Raw genomic sequence first — 25674 nt, 5'->3', positions numbered from 1 at the left:
AGGTCCCTAAACCAGACCATGGAAACAAATGGCAGCTGAAGGGGGCTAAAGTCAGTAGGGAACAGACAGAGCCTTTACTGTGGGTGCATGGTCCCTAGATAGGATGCACTATATATAAATATCTCCCTACAGTATAGCAACCTCTGCTCACTGCGTGGTCTGTGATGCCATCCTTGGGGACCTGCAGAGCAGTGTAGCACTCGATTCTCCCACAAGCTCTGAATACACTCCCGAGTCTCAACTGCCACCTGCACTTATCTACCAGGAAACTGAACTGAAAGCCATCTGAAATGGCTTGCTGCACATGGTACAGAGACTAGCTGGTAAGCAAGCCAGGCAGAGCCTAGGCCTTCCTACCCAGCTACCACACTGGAGAGCCCTTTCCTAACCTCAGCCCAAGTTGACTATTCTGGGTGCAGGACTCCACTGTGCCTGCAGTTCATCTGACCCTAAAAAAAAAAAAAAAAAAAAAAAAAAAATGCCACAAGGTGAGACTGCCACTTTTCTCATTTCCTATAAAGAAATGGAACTGACAGAGGACACAGCTCGTATCCAGCTAGGAAGTTCTGGAAGTAGGATCCCTGGAAGTGGGCCATCAATGCTCCAGCTCTTTAACCTCTACTCCAGGACACCCCAAATGCAGTTCCAGCAGGAGTGTCAATGGTAGATCGGGTAATGCCACACGCTGACCAGGCACACCGATCACCAGCTCTGCTCCTGTGGGTGCCAACCTCAGACATGTCAGGACCTCTGTGCTCCGATTACCTGTGCCACTTCCCGGCCGTTGTGGGCTACAGTGCTGGTTAGCAATGGGGTCAAAGGCTGAAGCTGAAGTCTATGCTTCTAGAAGGACATGAGGAGATGAGATGGGAGATAGAAAGGAGGCATCAGCTAATCCTGGGCAGGAAGAAACACTCATTCAAGACGTGAATACCTCTGGGCTGCACAGAGAGACTCACCATGTAGGTGTGGATAGAGATTTGTAAGCTAAGGTGGTGTCTGACTTCTGAGGGCTTTGAAAGCCAGGCTACAAATAGGCAGTACGGCCTCAACAGTGCTTGGCATGGGCCATTTTTCTGATCTAACTGGAAATAGTTGGTGTATGAAACCACCCTCTAATCCTGGACCTTACAGCAGACAGACATGCGGGCTAAGGTAATAAAGCACAGTTTTCTAGGGACTGGGAAAAAGCCTAAGTCTTCTAACTGCTGGGTGTTATCTGAATCCAGCAAACATCTGGAACAGTTACAGACTCTGCCCACACAGGCCAGTGCTGTGTGTTCTTTCCCTCTCTCTCTCCCTGCTCGGCCCGTCAGTCTCAACTGTCTGGACAGTGTGGGAGCATGCAACTCACCCCATAGCCACTGTTTTCACTGTTAGGAGGAGGCCAACATAACACCAGGTCCCTCAAATCCAGAAAAAAGTGCTGATTTTAACACTGACAAATCTAGCTTCTATCTGGGCAATATTTACCCCGAGATTCATCTGGCACAGAGAAACCAAAGCTATTCCCATCTGTGCTGGGAAAATAATCCCAACAGTCAACTCCAAGTTTAGTCTCCCTTGAGTGTAGGATGGTGAACCAAGACAGGAATTCTACACATAACCAGCAAAGCCATTGAAAAAATTAGACCCTAAGTAAAAATCTAATCTTAATTCAAATGCCTAATAAGAAAGGGCAGTGGACATCATATACATCAATGTAATGCTTTGTAAATTTGGTCAATGCCTTCAGAATACTGATAAATTAATTTAAAAAAATGAAAATATTACAAACATCAGTGGCATACAAAACCATGCCAGGGTGTATGCAGACAGAAGCTATCCAAGGTGTGCTGCCAGCCCTGCCAGCTGGGCCTTACAGTGACTCCTCACCCACGTCAGTTCCACACACCAGCTCTGTGTGGCCCTTTACACTCATTTGCTTTTCTTTAAAAAAAAATTTTTTTTTAAAGATTTTTTTTATTTCATATATGTGAGTATATTGTAGCTGTCTTCAGACACACCAGAAGAGGGCATCAGATCTCATTACAGATGGTTGTGAACGACCATGTGGTTGCTGGGAGTTGAACTCAGAACCTCTGGGAGAGCAGTCAGTGCTCTAACCACTGAGCCATCTCTCCAGCCCGGCCCTTTACACTCATAGGCCTCTTTCAAAACCTCAGTCTCAGGAAAAGATACGAAGCTGGATCCCACACCTCCCAGGGATCACTAGGACTCCAGCTAGCTTGGTCCACTTCTTTCTAGAAGCCTGTTGGCTCTGCCTGCACAACTCCAACTTCACCCCAATTCTAGTGGGCACAGAAGCACCAGACATGCCAAGCACCAGCCAGTTCTGGACTGGGCGATCAAAGCAAGTGACTTTAAGAAGCTGATGACTGAGAGCGCTGTTCAGCCCACTGCTCAAACCTTCTACCATGTCACTTCACCCTTCCAGGAACCACAGATCAGTCACACTTCCCTCCCCAACAAGTGACAGAACCCATCTCACTGCACGGCCTTAGAAGTGCTGAGTTCTGAGTCCAGAGGCTGCTGAGCTGAGGGCCACTGACAGTCCCAAGTGACCCTGGAGCTCTGTGGGGACATGTCAAGGTTCCCACTAACAGTTAAGAGTGCACCACCATTCATCTTTCCTTATCAATACGACCAAGATCAGGTACTGACATTATTTTAAGAGTAGAACCTGCACAACAGAACCTCGAATCTTCATTTCTCATTTCTTTGGTAATTTCTGAGATTTTCAGCACTCTGGAATTCCCAGAGGTGACTGTGTCCACCCTCACAAGACAGAACTGCTGCATTCCTGGTCACTGTGACGGCACAGGCTGAGAGCAGAGAGGGAAGTATTCTTGACTCATCAATTTCCAGGAGCCCTGGGATCATGCTCACGGATGTAACAATGCTGGGCCCTCTTCCTTCCAGAGAACTGCTCTCCAGGAGTTAGTTATCAGTGCCCTAACAATGAAGTAAATAAGAAAGGAAGTTTGGAGAGCACATGAAAATGTTTTACAAACTTTCAATTTTTGCTTGCTTGTCCTGCATGTGAAGTATCAACTCTTGATTCTCAGAAGCAGAAACCTCAACAGAAGAAAAGATGGCTCTCTGATTTTGGCAGACATGGCAGAAGGCAGCCTGTCTGCAGCACACTCTGACCCGAGGCTCCAGACAGACGCTCACCTTGTAGCCGGTGCAGGCCACCAATCCCAAGTCTCTTCCTAGCTGCACGTGGGCAGTCATTAGCTCAGAGTCTCGGCAATTATGTTCTAGCGTGATGTAAGCTGCTGCAGCCCAAGCCAGCCTCCCTGCCCAGCACACTCCAGCCTTCGATGACTTCACCCCTTGCTCTCATTAGGATGCACTCCCCGTGCTGCTTAATACAATCTGCCATCAAACGCCAAGAGCTCCAGAACTAAATTGGGAAGTGTGTCCAGATCCACTGAGCGATGCTAAGAGCACTAAGTGGGGCTCCGGCTCCCTTTATGAGACATGAGGCTCATCGACAGCACGGTGTTCTCCTGTGGCAGCTCTGCCTCTAGCCATCCACCCTGAGAGCACATTCAGGCAGCAAAGGGATTAATAAAGATGGTGTGCTCTTACAAATGGTTACAGAAACAAAAGCACTGATCAATTCCCAACTATGAGACAAAAACAAATCTTAGGAGGCTGTTGGAGCTTCAGCGGTCATGTTGAGGGCCACGCTGAGGACCGTGTGGTGCACCACAGTGTGAGTTGATGCAGTGTGAGGTGACGTGGTCAAGACAACGTCTTTTTCTTCTACTGTCAGCTGTCATTGAGTGATGGCACCTCTAAGACATTTACACTCAAGTCTTAGAATCTAAGAACAGACATAAGGGACTCAGAATTCTTTTCTGCTGTAAGTTAAAGACCTCTGAGCAACCCCTCTTGCTGGGACACTCCATTCCTGGCCCATCATTCCTGCCCGATGCAATGAGACAACATACAAGCCTCGGTTGCCCAGCATGGACCAAACCCAGAAGTCATGGTCCATCCCTCATTGCCTGAGAGAGGCCAAACAAGTGTTCAGCAGAATCATGGACCCCCAAAGGAGTACCCACGAGCAATGGGAGGCAGCCAACAGAGCATGTCACTACTCTACATCATGACACCGGCCTAAGAGAGCTGCTAGCCCTGCCACATGATGCTGGGAAGCGAGGTGATCCAATAGAGAGAGACAAAGTATGACCTGAACAGCAAAGTCAGGCAAAGCCTTACTCTCCTTCCCAGCCCCAAAGCCTAGAGAAGGGGCACCCAGAAGTCTGTGGGGGGGGTGCTGTTACCCCTCAAGAATAGCCTTAGTGCAGGAGGACTGTCAATGTCATGAAGGAGCACACTGGTTTGACCCAGTGAGTCCTCAAAGAGGAGCTTACCCTGTGAGTACTCGCACAGGCCACTCTTGCAGAGTGGGCTGAATGGTGAGGCCATCCATAAGGTGAGATGCTAGAAAGCTCAAAAACCTGACCAAAGAACAGCAGGGAGCTTTTGTGATGTCTTACAAAGTTTTCCCAATGGGCAGAGACAAGGAGCAAAACAGTGATGCAGAGAGCTCTAGCACTTACACTTGTTTGTTTTCCTGAGGCGGGGCCTCTCAGGAGAGCCTTAACTGGCCTCAACTTCCTATGTAGATCAAGCTAGCCTTGAAGACAGATATCTGCTTGCCTCTGCTCCAGAATGCTGGGGTGAAAGGTGAGAACCACCACACCTAGCTCCATCATACTTGGGGGGGAGGGGCACTGCTTGACTCCATCATACTTCAGAGAGAGAGAAGGCACTGCTTGGCTCCATTCACACTTTACAGAAAGATGGCCTGTTTCACAAGGATGCACAAGAAATGGACAACACTAACGTGGTTCCAAAACCAAATGACAGGCAGTGGCTAACAGGCTCAGGGAAGAAGATCCCGCCTGGCACTTCCCATATCTCATTCAGGAGAAATCTTTATCAAGTCAAAATAAAAGTAGTCCAGGGGCCAGAGCAGTGGCTCAGGTTCAAAGGACTGTTCTGCCAAGGACCTGAATTCAGTTCCCAGAGCCCACTTGTGGGTCACAGCCATCTCCCTTTCCAGAAGTTCAACGCTCTCTGGCCTCTGCAGGTACTGCATGCTTAGTGCCCAAATAAATATACATGTAGACAAAATGTCCATACATATAAAAATGTTTAAAAATCTGTTTTAAAGTAAATGCAAAAATATAAATTAGACATTTTTTTCTTTGACTTTTTATAACCAAAGAAAATGCTGGTAAATATTATGTGGCCACCTGCCCTGCCCTAAAAATCAAGCTTAGGAACAATGGTTCCATTAGAGTCCAGGGGTGCAGAGCACTAACTCTCTGAGGCCTTCCAGCCTGCACCACAGAGGGCAGCCCTGCTCCCAAGCTCAGTCAGATAAGCTCTGTACATGGCTTATAAGCAGACCAGTGTGGAGAAATCCTTGCATAATGCTGTTTAACACTCTGATGCCAGCCATACACTGCTGTGGCGAGTACCTGCGATGCCCACATGACCTGCCAGCTGAGTGGATGGAGGGTGGACACTGAAATACTCTTACTCAATGCTTACACGGCTGTGAGGCCTAAACCACCAGTGTGGTCAGCATACATAGTACAAAGACATTGTCCAGTGGCCAGAAATAGCACCCTTGGATACTCCTATAGGCTATGGGGAGTTAAGCTCCTGACTAGAATCCTTTAGTGGGCTTTTATCACGGTTGATCAGTAGTGGACTGTAGCTAAGCCCCAGTCCTATATCAGGTACAAATGAAGATAGATCAAACTCCATTCTCAAAGTCTTCATCTGAGTCCAAGCTATAAAGGCCAGAGGCACAGACTAAGGTGTGTGAGTAGCTCCAGGCAAACCTGCTGCTAGGCAGCTCACAGCAGCCTAATAAACAGTGTAGGTGTTTTCACTGCCAAGGTGAGTGCACACGGCCAATTCAGAGTTCACAAGAGCCACTGAACCTTCGTACGTGGCTTAACTGATACAGCCAGCAACTGTGCAACTGTGACTGATGTGCGGCTGCTCTGAGCAAGCAGAAGACAAAGTGAAGATGAAGATAAAGGCTCTCTTGGTCCCGTGTGCCCCCTCCTCTGGACCGGAGGAGTGTGCAGCACTAACATCACGTGACTGGTGCAGCTGTCAGCATCTGAACAATGCCTACCCGTCCCGTCGCCAGCACACCTCCACCTCCACCTCAAAAGCAATGAACTAGTAATAAGTTATTTAAGGTACAAGGCATTTCTAAGGATTAATTTTAAAAAATTAATGTCTCATTCAGCTGATCATTACAATCAATTCTTTTCCCTGGTCAGATGCTTGAGAAGTATTAAAAGGAAAAGTGTGTGACTAGAGGAAGCCTATGTAGCTGGTGAGTCAGGGAGCAGAGTCTGCGTGCAGAGGAGCACAGAGCCGGACACAGCCCAGCTGGAACTCTAGGGCAGGGAGCTGGGGGCCTAAGAGATGAAACTCTGCCTAAGGTACACTGCTAGTAAAACACTAGGCATGGAACAGGTCACATACCATGACTCCACGTCTGTAAAGATCCATCCTTAGTCTAAAGATGTGTCTATGTGTGTGTGTGTGTTCTACATGGACACTTATGTGCAGTGGAGGAGGAACTCATCTCATGCTCCACTTCATTCTTGGACTGTTCTGCCATGCTCATACACTGCCCCAGCTGAAAACAAGAGCATCCAGAGCGTTAACGCACTGTGTGGTGGTGTACATGTCTCCTCCCAGCACATGGTGAGTTCAAGGCCAGCCTGGGATATGTGAGACCCTGTTTTAAACAACCAAACCAAAACAGAAAGAGCTTAATTTTTTTGGCTGCCTTAAAAACCAAACCCACACTCTTCCTTTTTAATGTATACAAGCCCGTTTCCATACCTTGTTTCCTTCATACACCCATCCCAGACTCTTCACTCCAAAGGCAACCTGGCTGGCTGAGACATCCAGACATGTGGCAGGCTGGCCATAGACGTAATGAAGGGTTCTGGCTGAGTCACCGGCCTTCAGCAAGTACACCAGGTCCCCGGCAGTGGCTATTGCCACAGGGTACCTCCCAGGATTTGGAACTATTTCAAGGTAGTCAACCTGTAGAGAGAGGAGTTGTTTAGTCCCCCACAGACATCTTGACTTAGTCTGTACACAGGCCCAGGTCATAGAAACAGTTGAGCACAGGAACCATCAACCGGGATGGACATGGCTCCTGTCCAATGGAAAGATGCCTCTAACAGCAAACACAAAGTGCACTCTGAGAAGGGAAGCCAAGGCCAGGGAGACACCATCTTCCACCTGACTCAGCATGACCTTCAGGAAGCCTGAGGACAGAGCTGGAGGTGAACAGATCTAATCCAGTCCAACTCCTACTAAGGAAAGAACGTCAGCACTCCCCTTTGGTTGAGCTCACTGTGACCCAGGAGGTACTTCTGCAGTGCTTACAGACACCTGCACAGCTTGTGCACGGTGCTCACGAACAGCCAGTCCTTCAGTGTGCAGACGTAACACAGACACACCGCAAATGCCACACAACCACAGGAGAAAACCTGATGTCTTCCTTATGATCCAAATGGGGTGACAGTGGGAGGAACTGGGGCTGGGGGAGCAGAAGTCCCAGTGGGAATCGGGCTGTGAGATGGAAAGACAATTTCCAGCTGTTTTAAATCCTAAGTGTGGCAGTGTTTAGAGCTATCTTTACTTGTTTTGTTGCTTTACTAGACACTGAGGCAATCAAACTGCCCCAGTTCCAAGTGAACAGACATTTGTCAAGTATGTGTGAGCATCAGAACACAACACCACAAGAGCCAAACTACCTGTTCTCAGGTCTCTCCTGTGCCATGTGACCATCTGAGGACAGAGAGCAGCACAGACAAACCACACTCTTGTCATACCTTCTCTGAGTGCAGGGGTGGTGGTGGGAGAGCACACTCGAGGAGTGACTCACTTCTCCCCAGAGCAGTGCCCAGCTGCACCTGCTTAGTGATCACAGGCAGCGTGGACGCTGAGGGTGAGCCATGGTGGAATTATGAAAACCATGGTGTAAAGGACAGCACCACACTGACAATGTGCCAGAGGCGCTCAAAAGCCTGAGTTCTGCATGCTGCCCCAGGGAGCTGAGCACAAGCAAACATCCGGTGCCTCTGCTAATCCTGGGCCCAAATCCTGCTGAGAAGCCCAACATCTTGGGCTGTGGGTCCGTCACAAAGGCCAGCTGCTCCAAACTAACACTGTAGACCTGGGAACATTGCCACAGTTATTCAGGAAGCACAGCTAGAGAACAAAGATGGTCCAGCTCCATGGACCACGGGTGCCTGATCCAGGGATGCATAGCACACACTGGTAACTTGGCACCCAGACTGGAAATAATGCGGAGAGCTGACCTGCCCCCAGCAGGACCGCTCACTCCTGTCTACAGAAAGCCTTTTTCCCAACGTACACCTTTTGGTTGCCCATTTGACGTCATCTTCCGGCTGGGTTTCTAGCAGACCAAGAGACGCAGACTGGTGGTGGCAGCCATTCACTGCGAAGTGTAAACGACCCCCAAAGCTTCCAGGCTGCCCCAGGATGGCACCTGACTGCCAAGGCAGGATTTACACTTCATGAGGGGTTCACATGGGAACCGTGGCTGGTACACAGAACAAATGGAAGCTCTGCACCCTAAGTCTCTCTACGGCTGACAGCGTCAGGTTGTGTTAGAGAGAACTGAGCGCCCAGAGCTCATCTGAAGCAGCAGGCTTAGGGAGATGAGGCAGTGACCCCAGGTGTCTGGTGTTCGGTATTCAAATCTAAAGATCCCACAGGGAAAGAAAGAGGGGGGCTGGTTTCAAGCAGCCAAACCTCCTTGCTCAAGGCTAGCTCTTCTGCTCTCCTGACTCATGCCAAAATGATGTGTGCTCAAATTAAATACAAATCCAGCACAGACAGATGAACACTACTGCATCACCAAATGATCTCTGCTTGGTGAACAAGAATGGTGACAGCCGAACCTGTCAGCCCTGTGCAAAGCCTGAGCTGGCTCTGCTGCGTGTGGCATCCTAGAGCCAAGCTCCCGACAGACACTAGCTTCTATGCACCTCCTCAAAGGCTACTCCCAGCTCTAGGTGAGACAACTGTGTGGGATGAATACTTTCTGCACACAAACTGCAGTGCACCACTGCTGCTCACTTTTGTGTTAGGCCAGAAATGAAGCTCGAGCTCCAGGGTGAGCCTGCCACGGTGGCAGGAAGGAGGCTGGGACCACGGCAAAAACAAACTCTGGCCCTGAAGCCACCTCCATGTTTGCATGTGCTGCTGTGTTGTTCTGTCTTTGGGGTGGAGAAATGGCTCAGCAGTAAGAGCATGTACTTCTTATAAATGCATTACATTACCAGCTCACAACCACTCACAACTCCTGCTCCAAGGGATCCAACACCTCATGAACACATGCCCAAACACAACGGGAAAAAAAAAAGAGGAGGGAGAGAAGGAGGAAGAGGAGGAGGAGAAGGGGGGTAAAACCCAGGGCTTCATGGACACCAAGGGAATGTTCTACTATTAAGCTATAGCCTCAGCCCAGCAACTGGACTGAGTCACAACTTAGCTCAGAAAACAAGAGAAAAGCAATTCAGTGCTCTGAGATGCTCTAGCCTGCTTGGGGAGTGGAGGAAACTACAGCCCTGCCCCAGTGGGCTGTTGGGAGTTTCATCAACAGACGCCCTGGGCACCGTCACTCTGCTTATGTCAGACTCAGGGGTCCTCTGAATGCAAACTAAGAAGCACAGTAAGAGCTCACCAGTTTCTGAACTTCAAATTCCGAGGCTACGTGCCAGTGCCCCTCCTCGTTGGGGTACAACATCACAACATCAAAAGCAGAAGCTGTGGCAACAATGGCCTTTTCCCGGCTGAGCGCAAGGGCTTGTATTCTTGCATCATGTTCAAAACGGAAGATAGGGAACCTCCCGGTTCTCAGGTCCCAAATGTTAAGAATCCCTAGAAGGAGAAATGCAGAGGACAATTGTGAAGCTGGTATGCAGACACAGAGCCGTCGTACGGCCGTTTTTCGGAATACTGTGTGAGGCTGACAGTGCATGGCTCTCTGAGCCTGTGCCACCATCCGAGTGCAGGACTTTAGGGGTCACTCCATGAGCCTCTGATGACAGCAGTACTCACAGGACTACTCAACAGGCCATGGGAGACCCCACAGCAATTCGATGATTTCCTCTATGGCTCACCCATAAAGCTAGGGCTAGTTCTGACCTTCCTGCTGTCAACCGTCTGTATGCATCCATTGTCTTCATTTCTAACTGAAAGTGCCCGAGTCCAGATATTTGCTCTGATGTAGCATCCTGTACACGCAGGTGTTGCAAGACACTTAAGTGGCTGCAGTTGAAAGCTGCAAACAGCAATAGAGCTCTCTTCTGTGGGAAAACTTAAACACACACACACACACACGCTTGCTTCTCTAAGAACTATGATCAAACAGGACAGGCAGAGCACAAAAGGCTCTGTGACATGAGTGGTCCCCTGGCATATACTTTGGCAAACTCTCTATTTTGCCTCAGAGACCATGTGCTACAGAAAATGAACATCTCAGGGGCCTACTCATTACATAGGAGCTAGCGTCTCCCTTCCAGGAGGCCATCTTGACACGGCCTCTTCCAAGTACTGCTGCTGTGTCTGTTCTAAGGCGTCACACAGTAGGAACTGCTACACAGAGCCTCTGGGTACTCAACATCACATGCCTGCTCTGAGTTCTCCATCGTGAGAAGAGCAGAGTTTCCCCATCCCACACAGACAGGACTGCAGAAGCCTTAGGTGGCTTCATGACTTACTCTGTGACAGCGCTGAGCTCGGTGGGACCACTAAAGTCGCCTATATTCTGCCTGGGGTGGAAGCTGTTCAACACAGTGCACCCTGGCACTCTTGGAGTGTAGCTATGGACACAGCGTTCACTTTAGTCGAGGGCTGATGCGACTGGCATCCTTTTCTCAACAGCACTGGCTGCAGCACACACAGCTCAGTACAAAGTGAGCTCCAATAGACTCAGGCACTCAGAGCCATACTGTCAACCTCTTCTTCAGCCATATTCTGTGTACAGCCGGGCCAGCCACCCCTTGTCAATGGCGTTGGTGCAACCACAGTCCCCCAACACTGACTCTGGTGTGCAAGCATTTACTGCTCTTAGGTTTTCTTGAATTAACTGTCCATTTCTCAATGTTCTGAAGTTCACTTTCCCACTGACCCATCATGTTGGCTTTGTCTGATTAGTTAAAGCAAAAAGCTTCCCACATCTGTTTACTTTGCTTTGTGTCTTTATTTTCTTTTTTTAACTCGGGATTCTTGGAGCCAGCATGGTGACACCTGCAACCACAGCAACTGGGAGGCTGGGGCAGCCGATTGACAGTGAGGTCAGCCTGAACAACACAGCAAGTCCAGGGTGAGCAATAACTTGTCTCTAAATACATAATACATGAAATGGATTTCTTGGAGATATCATCTATTTGGTTTTGTTTTTAAAATACAAATTAAGACGATTTACATCTTTACATCTCTTTTGCTTTTAATTACGTGCTTGCCTATATGTACCACATGAGTACGAGTACCCATGAGGTCAGACACCTTGGATGCCCTGAAATTGGAGTTATAGACGGTGTGAGCTTCTCATGAGGGTTTGGGAATCAACCTCTGCAAGAGCAGCGAGTGGTCTTAACTACTGAGCTGCCTCTCCAGCCTCACTACCTACATACACTTTTGATCTTTCTCCAGACCTTGTTTTTGATTATGTGTTTACTCCATTATGACTCCTCTGCTGGCTTACTGGCCAACATCCTCCCTGCAATCATTGGGTAACTTCTTTAGGACCTTAAGATGCATGCTTAGGTCAGCACAGCCTAGACACAAGTGATTCTACTGACCTTCATGGAGTCCAAGGAAGCCACACAGCCATTTCACTTCCTGACTTCTGTCCTACTTGGCACACCGGCTTTTGCAGAAACCGTGGGCCAGCATCTTTTAGAGTGCTATAAGGAAGGAGAGACACTTTCTGTTTCCTGTGTGTTCATCGCCTCTGCTCACCAATGTCACCTTCACCATCATCAGAAACCAGAAGCTTTGCTAAGAACACAAGGTAGCAGCTGGGTAGCCGAGATAGAGTGTCTGCTCAGCCTTCACACACACACACCCTCATCTGCATATCAGTAAAGGGGCAGAGAGCTTAAGGGAGAGACAGACAGACAGACAGCAGACCAAACCAATTATCAATGAACACAGCTCCATCACAGTACTTTTCGGCCTGAGCTGCAGACGTGAGGAGTCAATGCCTCTGCTATGAGAATGTTCAGTGCTATAGCAGGTGATACCATCCAGAAGAAAAAAAAGAGTCAATAAAGTCGCACACTGAGCAAGTGCTAGCCCAGCCCTGTGCAGCATCAAGGAGCCCTATTAGCCCCATGCTTAGGGTGATATAAAACAAAGTTCCTTACTGCATGAACTGGATTTCTGACGGCATCAACAAAGTCACTCATGAAGATTTAGCTGTCAACTTGATAAAGCCTAGAGTCATCTGAGAAGTGAGTCTCAATTCAAGAGTAGCACAGAGGGTGTGATGGGAGTGGGGTGTGGATGTTTTGATTGTTGATGGACATTGGAAGGCCCAGCCCACTGTGGGCAGCACCATTCCCTGGCAGTAGTTCTGGGCTGTGTATGGCTGTGTTGAGCCAGCAGGCAGCGTTCTCCAAGCTTCAGTTCCTGGAAGTGCCAAGTGTAACTCCAATAAGCCTTTTCCTCTTCCCCAAGTTACTTCTGGCCAGTATTTTGTCCCAGCAACAGAAAAGAAGCCATAAGCTTCAGACCACACATACCCACACATACACCCACACACAATCTGTCCATCTGTCCTCACACCCTGGCAAAGAGCAGCTGACCTTTTAGGCACTGATTTGGGCTGGTCCATGTTTACCACATGACTATTAAGGGAGATGACAGCAACAATGGTCAGAACCAAAGCAATTCAGTTCTCAAACATACAATATTTAAGAGTCTGATGTGGACGATAGGTGGACTTGGCTCCTGACACTGGGTGACATATAAAGCAGCAGGCTGTGTGCTGGGCTCCGGCACTCCCCCAACAGTGCTATTAGATGAACCCAGCTAACACACACCTCCTGTTTCAGTAAGAAATGTTCAGTTGTAAGAAAGAGAAGGCAGTGGAGCCGCACAGAAGGGAAACTGACTAGACAGGCACAGGCTTTGTCACACTGACAAGGGACTGGAACCAGCAATCCAGGTAACACTAGAGATCAAGGCCACTTGTGCATGCCACAGATCTCACCACTAATCTCTTCAACTGTTTCCCCTTGCATCTGCTATGCGCTTTCTCTAAAGGAGACAGCTCCATCCTACAAGAGCTTCTAGCCCAAGCACAAAACAAGATGTGAGCCCAGGTCCATGAACAGGTCCCCATCCCTGGTCTGACCAGCCAATGCCAAAGACAAACTCCAGTCCTGTGAGCCTGCCCACCTCACCATGCTTGGAAGAGACCTTGGGTGAGGAGGCACCCAAAAGGTGCCTCCATTTTCAGCTGCATCTCAGACCCCATATGGAGATAACAAAGGCAGCAGGGGGCCGTCCCCAACACCAGCTTTCAAAGCACATCTGAGAGACAGTGAGTGAAGGCCGAAGTCCCCAAGTCGGCAGGGGTGGGACTTGGCAGCTTTGCTGGCTCCCTGCTCAGTGCCTCCACCTTGATGAGCAGCCGCCGCCGGGCCTACTGGCACTCAGCACTTGCCCTAGACCAGGAAGTCATTAGCAGTGACATGAGTGACGAGGGCCAGGCTTTGGAGGAGACATAAAGGCTGCTAAGCAGCTGTAGATGGGCACCCATGCCAGTGTGCAGCACGTCCCTCCCACCTCCCCGAAGAGGCCAGCCAGAGTGTGGTAATGAAACTGCACATAGTAGAAATGGGATCTAAATGAGTTTATGCTGATTTATGTTAGCGTTTGTAAAGATCACTCGTATCTGGAAAGTGCCACCACTGTGCAATGGCGATGACAGTCCTTAAGAAGTCCGCCTAATGGTGCTTGCGCACAATATTTATATTCCTCGGCATGGGAACAAGGACCATAATGGATACCATTTTTGTTTTATTAGGGATGCATATTTAAATTAATCTGCTATTTGCCTAAACAATTAGCTGCTTCTGTTTGTGTGCACAAAGCCAAAACTGCAATTAGGCTTCCATCAAAAAAATAAGTCCCAACTAAAACTGTCCCTGCGGGCCCGTCAGAGCTCAGGGCAGAACTTCCCCAATTACTTCTCAGCACAATGGTAATTACCTTAATTGCTTGAAAGGTAAATAACCACTGAACTGGTTTTGGAAGCACACACTGGCCTTGCCCTTCCTCTCTGATCTGCTCCATGTACCTATGGTTTTAAAAAAAGGCTACAATTTAGACAGCCACACACTGGACCCTTCAACTACCAAGGCTGTGGTCTCTGGAGCCTTCCCTTTGAGGACACACCCTCTGTGAGCTCCAGCCTCCTGAGCTTACACAGTTAACACCTGAAGCTCAGTCCCAGCATCACCACAGCAAAGCAGACAGGATCAATTAGCTGTGTTCAGAGACACGGAACGAGGCTGACTATTTACACAGACAGCTGGCATCCTCCGTTCCCACTATGGAAATAAATGCTTTTCTCCAACCAGTTAAGAAGGACGCAGAAGGAGTTCTACAAGGGAAAAACATTTTAACAGGAATTTAAAATGCACCCACAGCAGTCACTAAACATAAACATGCACCTCTTCATCAGCTGCATACAGCACACTCAGCTCGGGCTGAACATATCAAGTCAGAGGTCGAAAGCTGGTTCTCTCAGACTCTGTCTCTGTCTGTCTCTGTCTCTGTGTGTACCTTGTATGAAGAGATCTCTCTCTCAGTGAATCTGGAGCTCACTGCTCTGGCTAGGCTCCTGCCCATTGGGGCTGGGGTCACAGCATATGTGAGAACTACACAAGCATCTTACCCACTGTGTCACCTCCCAGATCAGGAGTTCCCATCAGTGCAAGCAAGAGTCCTGAGGGCTGGCTGTGTCAGGTAAGTCTTGACAGAGAAAGGGCGGAATGAAGGAGACTTCCCCCCAAGGCTGCATGCTGCTGCCTCCAGAGGAAAAAACACAAGTCAGAAATATTCTGGACACTGAATTCAGAATTAGATTCTGAATGAGCTCAAAGGCCAAGGTGAGGACAAAGGAGCAGAAGCTGAAGCTGGGATGAGCAGGTCAACTAAAGGCTCAAGGAGGGAGGGAGGGAGAGAAGATAGATTCCTATGAGCTCTCAAGCCCGAAGCCGGGAGGAGGCTAGACCACAGAAACCCTAGGACGGCTTATGACATCCAAGGCATCCAAGAGAGTGTCAGATGCTGCTAGGACGGATGATGACTGGGTGCTCAACAGCACCTAAGACAGACACGCTTGCTGTCATTCCCACTTCCACAGTGCTTTGATTCTTTTCACACGCAATGCTGCGTAAAAAACCCACAACCTGTTGTGGGAGGCCAGCTGCAGCAGTGTGTTCTGGATCCGAGGAGAAGGTGTGGGGTTGGTGCTAATGTAAAGCAGGCACACACTCACACACTCGGTGAAACAAGGCTCCAACTTTCCTCCCACAGCGTCTGTCCCGCAGCAAAACCTTTCACAGTATAAAACTTGCAATGTAGTTACATCTTATCCTTCTTTAAGTGAAGGATTACAATAATTATAAGTAAACAAACACCAGCATGCTCCCAATACCCTTACCTGATTGAGTGTTATACCTATTACACGTGAAAAACAAATTACTCCCAAGGACCCACACACAGGTCTAGGTAACTTGTTACAGAGTAACAGGTGTAAGCAAGCAAGGTATTCTCAGCCAGTTCCCTTCCAGGCAGGCTACATTTTGCAATTACAAAGAAAAAAAATCAATCATTTTATTATTTATCTTATTTTTTTTTAATCTTAAAAGAATCACAAATATAAACTTTTATTTAAAAAAATCAGCCATTTCTACTTTATATATCCTTAGGGTGCACACCTATCCATTATTTTTTTAAATTAAATCATATCAGAAAATCAAGGGCAAAACTGGGTGTAAGAAATGAATCATTGCGTTGCTCACCAGCCCAGCTTTAGCAAGAGAGGCACAGTTAGTACCAGCCGGGCTGCCAATGCCTTGTTCTCTGACCTCAAAAACAAAACAAAAACAAAAATATCTCTTGCTCAACTACCAAGCGTGTGCTTTTCTACAACAAAGCCACTAACCAAAACATCTTCACCTGGCCGTCCCCACACCCATAGCTCTAAGTCCTTCCTGAGGCTGGAAACTCACTCATTCATCTGCTCCAACATCAAGACTTGGAAAGTCAGTCACCGTTGCCATAAGTTCCAGCGACACTGCCCATGAGGGCTGGAGAGCTCCTGAGGGCTTTCACAGAGCTCAGAGATTAGGAGGGACCTGGTGACTGTGGAGCGACAAGCCCAGCATGAGGTCCTCAGGACACTGCCCTTGGAGCTCTGCCTGAGGCACACTCGTCATGGCGATGCTAACCAGTGCCCCCCCATCTGTTGTACGCTTTTATGACAATCTGACTAGTGACAGCATTTCTTTTCAATCACAATCTGCATCATTTTATGGTGGATATTTAATCCTGGTGGGCCAAATTAAATTAGAAGCTCAAATTCTAAAAGATGCATCAATTAGTTCAAGTGAATTCAACTTTGACAGAGTCCAAAACGATCACGGATACAACCTCCCTGGATCAGAAGGAGCCAGCCATTCCCACAGGCCAAGCGCCTCCAGTAAAGGGTGCTGTCCTTGTTCCCCTTCTTTTAAAAGACTGCTTATTTCTAACAGGAAATATGTACTGTCCCAATTAGCTCAACAGTCTACCTGCCACAAACAGCCTAGTGACAGCAGACAAGGGAGTCCCCTGGCTGGAGAACTGGCCTAAGTCAGTGGTTAGTAGCATTTGCTGTTCTTGTAGAGGACGCAGGTTTAATTCCCAGAACCCATGTGGCAACTAACAACTGCTTGTAACTCCTATCCCAGAGGCTCTGTTTTCTAATCTTAGGCTTTAGCAAACATGTGGTACACATTCATACATACATACATGCAAAACAATCATGCATGTAAGATACTAACAAGAAATATTAAAGAGGGGAGTTTCAACTGAAGGACTGCCAGGCCGCACTTCTCTGGCCATGTATGTCTAAGGGGAATGGTCTTGCTTTGGATGTGTAAAGGAGAGGATGTGGCCCACAGGCCTGCACCACTCTCAGGACAGGTGGTTCTAGACTATATAAGAAAGCTACCTGGGCTTGAGCCTTTGTGTGAGCAGTGGTTCCTGCTGCACACTGCTCCTACTATGAGCTTCCTGGCTGGAGGAAATGCTGTGTGGGACAGCAAGCAGGCCTGTCTCCAGATTCTTAAGTTCCTGCCTGACTTCCCTTTATAACAGAGTACAACTGGAAGTGAAAGCCCAGTAAATCCTTCCTTCCTGAGTTGCTTTTAGTCACGGCATAGCTATACATGTAAGCTGAGAACACTACAGGTGTGAGGGTGTAATCAATGTGCTCACAGCCACTGAAGCAGAAGACAGGAATAAGGCTCATGACATACTTGTCACTTCTATCTTTTGTGTTAAATGTTTCTTAAGAGGACTTTTCATTTTCAAGTGTTTGTATATGTATCTTGCATGCTTGGTGCCTGCAGGGCCAGCCGCCCTGACACTGGAGCTACAGGTGGATGTGAACTGCCACACAGGTGTTTCGAACTGAGCCTGTGTCCTCTGGAAGAACACACAGTCCTCTTACCCAGCAAGCCATCTTGCTACCCCCCCTCATGTATTGCTTTTAGAACAGAATTTTATGCATAATTGCTAAGGAAGTAAAAACAGAAGGCCGGGCATGGTGGTGCGTGCCTGTACCTGCAGCACGATGGAGGCGGAGGTAGGAGTTCAGGTCCCAGCTAGGGCTAAATAGTGAATGTGGAGTCAGGGACAGCAGATAGCTGAGTGCTGTCTGCCGAAAAGCCGAGGACTTCACTCAAGTAGAGACACCAGGATGGTCTGGACTTCCTGTGACCTGCTGGTGCACAGGCCCACTCTGGTGCCAACACTGTCTTGATCACTGTGGTTTTTAGTGTAAAGCGTAAGAGGTAGTGTATCCTCTAGGTTGGAGCTCCCTATGGTTTGGTTTTTGTTGTAGCATTAGTGTATCCATTTTCCCCATACTCACAGCTTGCCTGGGATCTCTATCAGCCAGGTGAGCAGGCCGTATTTCCCTGTGCATGGCTTTCTTTAGTGTCTCAGCATATTCCACACAATTCCTAGCACTGAAATCTTACCATAGTTTGTTAAGTAATCCTCAACCGCCCTCATTTTTCTTTCATATATTATCATCACATCTTCTGCTAGTTCTTCGCAGATCTCTTTTGCCTTCTTATCCACCCATCTTTTTTTCTTCTCATATTGTAGTGCAAAACCAGTTTCTAATTGTTTGTTGCTAGCCTAAACACAACTTGTTTTTATATATTCATGCTAGACCCAAGAACTCAGCTAAGCATACTGTATGGTTTCATACATCAATTATCTACGGGTGTTTTTACTTCACTTCTAACTCTCATGTTCTTCTTGTAGCGCATAGGTCTAAGCAGCACCAAGCTAGCGTGCAGCAGGGCCTGGTTTTTAAGAAGCCACTGCTGTGCATGATTAGTGATGAAATGGCAAATGCTCTGAAGTAAATAGAAATGTTTTTCTGTGTTAGCTTCTACATATCTTCTACCTCATAATGCTCTGCTGTCATGGTGCATGAGGCAACTAGTTACTCTTAAAGAGACTGTTAAAAGAATAAAAGTATCTTCATGCCCCTGGGCTAGGCAGGTTTCTGTCCACAGTGCATCCTGGAGCTCCCACGTTACGTTTCCCTTGCCTTGTCCGGTGCTGTCCCCTGCCCATGCACTAGTGCAACTCTGAGCATCACCTTTACTCTTCTCTAAGGGACAGCAACATTGTAGACTGCGGCTTACTATGTTTTATTCAGTTTCTCCGTGCTTTTAACAGAAGGGCTGGAGAAATGCTTCTGTGTGTAAAGTACCTGCCACAGAAGGAGGACATTAGGTCAGATATTATGCACAAACATGCACATGACGCATATACATGTATACCCACACACGTGTATACACAGAGACTTTAAAAAAAACAGGAAGTATAAACCCAATTCCAAATGCACCATCTTGAGCAGAAATAAAAGTTTTATTTGTAACTTGTTATTCTGAAACTATTTCAAAGTTACAAGAAGCCGTGTGACCTCATGCCTGTCACTGTGTAACCTCCTTCTCTTCTTACTCCTCCCTTCCATCACAGAAGGCCATGGGCATCATCTGTCACTTATTCATGCTGGTACTCAAACTGGCCAGACCTGCCTGACAGGACCTCATCAGGCGAGCGCCCATGATCACTATATGGGATACTTTCACAATTCCCAACTTCTTCCTTCCCCACCCACATTCCTCCCTGCAACTGGCTCCTGCTGGTGGGAGCATCTCCTCAAGAACAGGGCTCAAGCTGTGGTCACTGCTGCTGGGCTGCTGATCGTCCAGACATGACACATTGTTCTGGTCCATCTTTGTGGCTTGATAAAACACTGACCAAACAGGATGGACTGGTCTCAGCTAGTAGCTATCCACACTGAGGGAGGGCAAGGCACACTAAGCTCCCTCCCTCCTCAGCGAGAAACCCAGCATGGGAAATAGGCCAGCAGCAGGGGCAACAGGAAAGCCCCAGGTGGCCTATTCAAGAAACTTTTTTTTTTTTTTTTTTTTGCATTTTCCTTGAGTGGTGTATTCAACAACAAAAATTCTGACCTGGACAGATAGTTTTCTCTTATCCGGAAGCGTCAGTGAGCCTTGTCGGTGAGAGGCTGAATTTAGCAATTCTCAGAGCTCCAGAAACAGAAAGGAAGGGAAATGTTTCCTTAAATGGTTTTCTGAACTGTTCTCTTCTGTGGGGAATCTGCCTTCACCCATTGTCCTGCTTAGCTGACACCTGACAAGACAGTAGGGAGCAGGTCCTGTGTGGGGCCGTCTGTGGACTGAGCATGGGACACCATGCGTGCACATGCACATGTGGAGGTGAGAAGGCAGCTTGGACTAGGTTTTCTCTGTAACCCACATGGCTCTGGTTAGAGTTCAGGCAGCAGCATGGCAGTGAGCTTCAATTGTGCAGTCTGCCCTCAAGAGAAAAGTGACAAGAAAAAGGCCCATGGGTAAAAAGAAAACATCTCCACAATCCATAGCCAGAGGTGGCAGGCAGCTCACAACTCACACAAACTTCGCAATTATTTTGCTCCATTTCTAAAGCTTCAACACTGATCGAAGAGAAGAAGGAAGCTGCACACTAGATTCAGACGTCACCATCAAACACACTGACAAAACTATCAGATAATTCACTTTGTTTCAAGACATAAACCTAGGAGCACCACATCTCCAGAGTTGCCGAAGTAAAATATGGTCCACCTCTTACAACTGTGAAGCTTGCAGACCTGTTCTCACCTACTGCGGATCCCTTGGGAAATGAAAAATGGTTCGCCAGGATGTGTGCATGACAACTACAGGAGGTGCCCCAGGAGATGAGCTACCTCACCCTGCCTGGTGGCACCGGAGGGGTCCAAGGCCACCAGGTCTTGCCTCTTTGCTCCACCTCAGGCAGACAGGCCAAGAACCTTCCCTCACAGAACAAGCATCGAATCTCATTTCTCACTGAAGACTAAGTTTTGAAGAGAAACCCAAGTGGGGAATGGGTCTCAGCACACTACCATCCCTTAATGTCGTGGCTTGAGGCCAAAGGCAGGCAAGCATGGAGCAGATGGAGTCCTGGCAAGGTCCCCGCTGTCCCTGAACTAGCAGCTGCTCATTACTCAGAACCTACGCTTGCTTTAGCTAATGCTCCAGGAAAAGCATTTTGATTTGATTCATTTCAGGACGGTAACGTGCAGCACAATTAGTGGTAAAATCAAACTGGAGGGTGGCCAGTGCTGACAATTGGAAACAAGGCACAAGAAATATGAGGCCAGTGGGTTGGAATTCAAAAATCACAACTGTGGATCGCCTTGCCAAGTCCCAGCCCCCAGGTGCGTGTATGGGGTTCCTTGGGCACAGCTCCAGAGAGGACGCGCTGAAGGGCTTTCTCCTGCAGGGAGGCACCAGCTGTGGCGCTTCAACAAGGGGTCTGAACTTCCATGGCTTACGGAGTGCACTTAGGCACAACAGGAAGGCCGGACATTACCTCCACAAACTGCACAAGGTCCTTTTCTACAGGGGTTTTTGCCCAAGAAGCAGCAGCCACTGCTCTTGGAATGGAAGAAGGGAATGTGCACTTGATATTTGGACCTGTGAGTCTTGAGTCAGCTCTTTGGGAATATGTCAATCTGTCACCCAGGTGATTCTAAGGACAAGGCCATGTGGGCTGGGAAAATGATCAGAAGGTGCCACTGTCACAGATGGATATACTGACAACCTGATTCAGCTGTGAAAGCCTGCTGGTTCCAGAGGTGAGCTGCTGGAGGAGAAATGGGCTTCACACCTAAGCGGACAATGCCAAAGCTTGAAGCGAATACTGAACCCTGGAAGGACTGCAGTTTACCTCACAGCAAAGTGGCTGCCCACCAACATGACCTGAGACCCTAAAGCACAAACTGTGAGCACTGACAGCAGACAGGTCAGCCGTGTCCTGAGCAGCCCTGTCTCATGGTGCCAGAGGCCACCGGTATTCAGGTCTACTTCCTACTGATCCATAACAGACTCAGCATTGATGAGGACTTAACTGTGACACAACCACAAAGGAAACACAGGACCACAAGTGTCAGCTGTGCATAAGAAACTATCGAACCCTTCCCACTGGGGAGGCTACAGCCACATTATGTGCTGCTCCCTACCAAATCCTCCAATAACCCAACCTGAGAACACAGGGACAGCTCGCACCTGCTGGAGGACAGAAGACAGCACAGTGTCTGTACTCACCCTCCTGCCAGAGAACCTCCCACAGGAGATGCCTTCCCTGCACACACATGAAGGACATTTGTACAAAGCTCTTCACTACAATGCTACTTGTGAGAGCATATGCAGACACACTGCTTTTCCGTGAGCCACGGGTGTGTACAGATGATCACACAGGTGTGAAAAGAGAACTTTAAGGGTCATTCCATCACAAAGCCAAAGAGTGGGCACTGGAAAAGTGGCTCAGTGGTTGAAGCACTGGCTGTTCTTCCACAGGACTATGATTTGATTCCCAGCATCTATACGGCGGCTCACAACTATCTATAACTCCAGTCCCAGAGATCAATGTCCTCTTCTTGCTTCCGAGGGCACTGTAGGCAGGTGGCGCACTGGTACATGTAGGCAAGACACCTACATACATGAAATAAAACAAAAAACCAAAAGCCTAACAACTGACAGAGACACTTCTGAGGACAATTCAGCAGGATACATGACCTGACACCAAGCATGTCAGCCTGCAGCCCAACACCGTGCATACATACACTGGTACCATACACACTGTGGTGTGACACTAGGGTCAGAACAAGACACACACACCTAACTTGCAGCACACTATTTGCAAGCTGCTCAGATGTGATGAGTGAGTGGAAGCTTCTGGTTTCTCTGGAAAGTCAGTTATGTCAAATGATGTTTTGCTGGAGCAGACACGTGAAGGAGTGTTTTCCTGAAGTGGACACAGGTGAAAGGATGTTCTGCTAAAGCAAGCACGCCTGTAATGGCCTGCTGACTTGTGCCGATTGGGGGAGGCCTGGCTGGGTCTGCTGAGTCATGGCGCTGCTGCTGATTCATGTTTCTATCCCAACACTACTGAACTGGACTGTTGGTATCTTTGTGGGGTGTTTGCGAGTAGATCGAGTTGGCTCTGCTGAATCCTGTGAACTGAAACTGCTGACTTCCTGACAATGCAGACTGGAGTTGCTCCAAAGAACAATTACTAAACAGGTCCACTTCCCCCATATCTTAATAACCTTTCTTTCCCACTACCTCTTTTGAAAAATTTAAAACTACAGTGAGTCCAGTGCTCACTTTACGAGTCTCCATGTTTGCTGTCAGGGACTCTGCTCCAGTAACAGCAGGGCTAGGAGACAACGCTAGATATGTCTTCAACACCGTCATTGTCCAGCGTTCAGTTTCCCCATTGGTAAAGTGTCCATGTGCCAATCAAGTATGCAGGACAGGAATTACTTTCAGAGCAGTCCAAAGCTACAAGGCCAGCTGGAGACTAAGCAGCAAGCATGCTCAGGAAGAGGCTATGCTGTGTATCTGAGGTCAACAAGCATACATGGAAAAGCCTAACCATTGTAGAAGCATCCTGCTGCTGCTGCTGCTGCTCTTGCTGCTGCTGCTGCTGCTCCTGCTCCTGCTGCTGCATGGAGGATGCTAAGGTTGAACCCAGGGCCTCATGTGTAGCAGGCAAGTACCATGCTGAGCCATACCTCCAATCTCAACTTAGCTAATGACCATTTGCGGTGTCTCTATCATTAAAGCGCAAGAATAGAGAATAAAGTTCTGCTCAATTTTAAAACCTTTCCATTTACTCTTAGCTCTGGACTTCATTGTTAAGTGCTAGGTGGTTACAAAGCTCCTTAACAGCTCCTGCAGTTCTGCACCAAATGACAGGACGCTGCCTGCCACTGTGCATGGCCCTGGATGATCGCTTTCTAAGTGATGGACAGAACTGTGAGCAGTGAGCAGGCAGGAGGCCATGAGAGTGGCACGATCACTGCTAGCACTGTCACGTGTCCCCTCATTCCTCTCACAGTTTTGTAAACCCACAGTGGCTCCACGCACGCAGGATCTGTCCAGGCCATCAGGAGCGGTGCGCGGGGTGAGTGAGTGGCAGGGGACGGCAGGTGCTGACTTCCCAGTTTCTGCCCACAGTCGGACCTCTCCGTCCTTGTTGCTATTCTTTTTAGACTGCCAAGGACACAGGGTAAGTAGGCCAAGTACATTTATTACTTTAAACTAAACACACCATTTGCTTAAGATGGTCTGACCAGTCTCACCATGCCTGGCACTGATGCCCAGATCAATGATTCTAGGATGAATTCAACACCAGCTTTGATGGGTGTCATGTTCCAATGCCTACTAATGAACAGGGTTAGTGGCTAGATTCTTCACCTAAAAGCAGGAGGGAGCGCATGATCATGTGTGTAAAGAGTCAGGAGTGTGTGTGAATGCATATTTGTCCTGTGTATAGGAGGCAGGTGGGTGATTATGTGAGTATATGTACGCTTGGAGGAGGCAGGGAGCAGCTGCAGCTACTGCACTGAGTAAGGCTTTCTCTGAGACAGGGAGGGAGGACTGAGGTACTCACCATCCTCGTAAGCTGCCACGGCCAGTGAGCTGTTGATCCTCACAAAGGAGACATATGGCTGCATTCCAGGATCCTCCTCCTCAGACTCAGACTCCAGAAAGGGGGCCACATAGTCCCAGGTGCGGGTGTCCCACACCCTCACATCTCCTGATGTGTATCTGGAAGAGAAGAACACTCTGGGTTCCAAGAGAAATATGGAGACCTGTGGGCTGCCTGGAAGGGGTTCCTATAGCGGTTTGAATGGCTAATGAGGAAGTTGTCAACTGGACCACAGAAGGCTGTGGACACAGCCCATGCTGTTAAAAGACAGTGGTGGCCACCTTTAATCCCTGTACTCGGGAGGCAGATGCAGGCAGATCCCTATGAGTTAGAGTCCAGACTGGTCTACAAAGTTCCAGCATAGCCAGGGCTTCACAGTGAGATCCTGTCTCAAAATTTAAAAAAAAAAAAAAGGAAGGAAGGCAGGCAGGAGAAGGAGGGTGAGTGGGTGATATGAAGGACGGGCTCTCCAGCTCCATAACCAAGCTATTACCTTCGCCTTCCTACTCCAGGAACCACACACAGAACCACGCGCCACTGCTGGCATTCCAGCACGCACACATGCAGAGACACAGATGCAGCTGGGACGCAGAGAGCCAACAAGCTCTTCACGCCTCCTCCAGGAGCACAGCTAACTCATTAGAGTCCCGAAGGACATCAAATCTGCCAGGCACTGCCGAGTGTCCGTGAGAAGTGCCTGTACCGCCCGCTGGAAAAGCAGGAGCCCTAGTTCTGGCCGATAGCTCTGACCACTTCCTGGATGACCCACTGTCTTAAGGCCTTCAGGATGATGGTGTAGCCAAATGAAGCTGTGCCTGCCTGTTTCTGAGAGTCCACATTCCTACTGCTGAATCCCTCAGGCAAGGAGGGTGAGGGTTGAGAAGGAGCGGCAGGGGCCGGGATTCCAAGGAACAGTGTTCCTGAGACCCTAACCACACTCCCTCAGTCTCACTGCAGAGAATAAACATCTAGTCACCTCTGAAACCTAGGATCATGTGGCCACAGCTATAGTTAGCCAGCCTCAGGTGAGACTCCATGTCTATGTCACTGTGTGCATGCATGCTGGATAAGGGGCACTTGTGTGAAAGCCAGAGGGCAAGTTGGTGGAGGTTACTGTCCCCAAACCACTGTGCAGGTTTCAAGGATGGACCCAGCACGCCCAGCTTTCAAGACAAGTTCTTATCCCCTCAGCTACAGCAACCACCCAAGGAACAAACAATTTTTTTGTTTGTTTGTTGG

The 25674-nt window shown here is 48.5% G+C and overlaps 1 protein-coding gene across 1 annotated transcript in view; it reads right to left on the bottom strand.

The window, feature by feature from the left end:
• The window catches only part of FBXW8 (F-box and WD repeat domain containing 8), an 84519-nt gene that overhangs the window by 19382 nt on the left and 39463 nt on the right, over window positions 1-25674 (bottom strand). The window contains exons 5-7 of the mRNA XM_080941220.1: window positions 24397-24554; window positions 9785-9981; window positions 6901-7107 (exon numbers count right to left, since the gene is read on the bottom strand). Of these exons, the coding sequence (XP_080797346.1) occupies window positions 6901-7107; window positions 9785-9981; window positions 24397-24554 (562 nt within the window). The remainder of the gene's footprint in view (window positions 1-6900; window positions 7108-9784; window positions 9982-24396; window positions 24555-25674) is intronic.

This window comes from Micromys minutus, assembly GCF_963924665.1.
Source record: "Micromys minutus genome assembly, chromosome: 29".
Taxonomy (NCBI): domain Eukaryota; kingdom Metazoa; phylum Chordata; class Mammalia; order Rodentia; family Muridae; genus Micromys; species Micromys minutus.
This window is presented reverse-complemented; position numbering and strand designations above follow the sequence as displayed.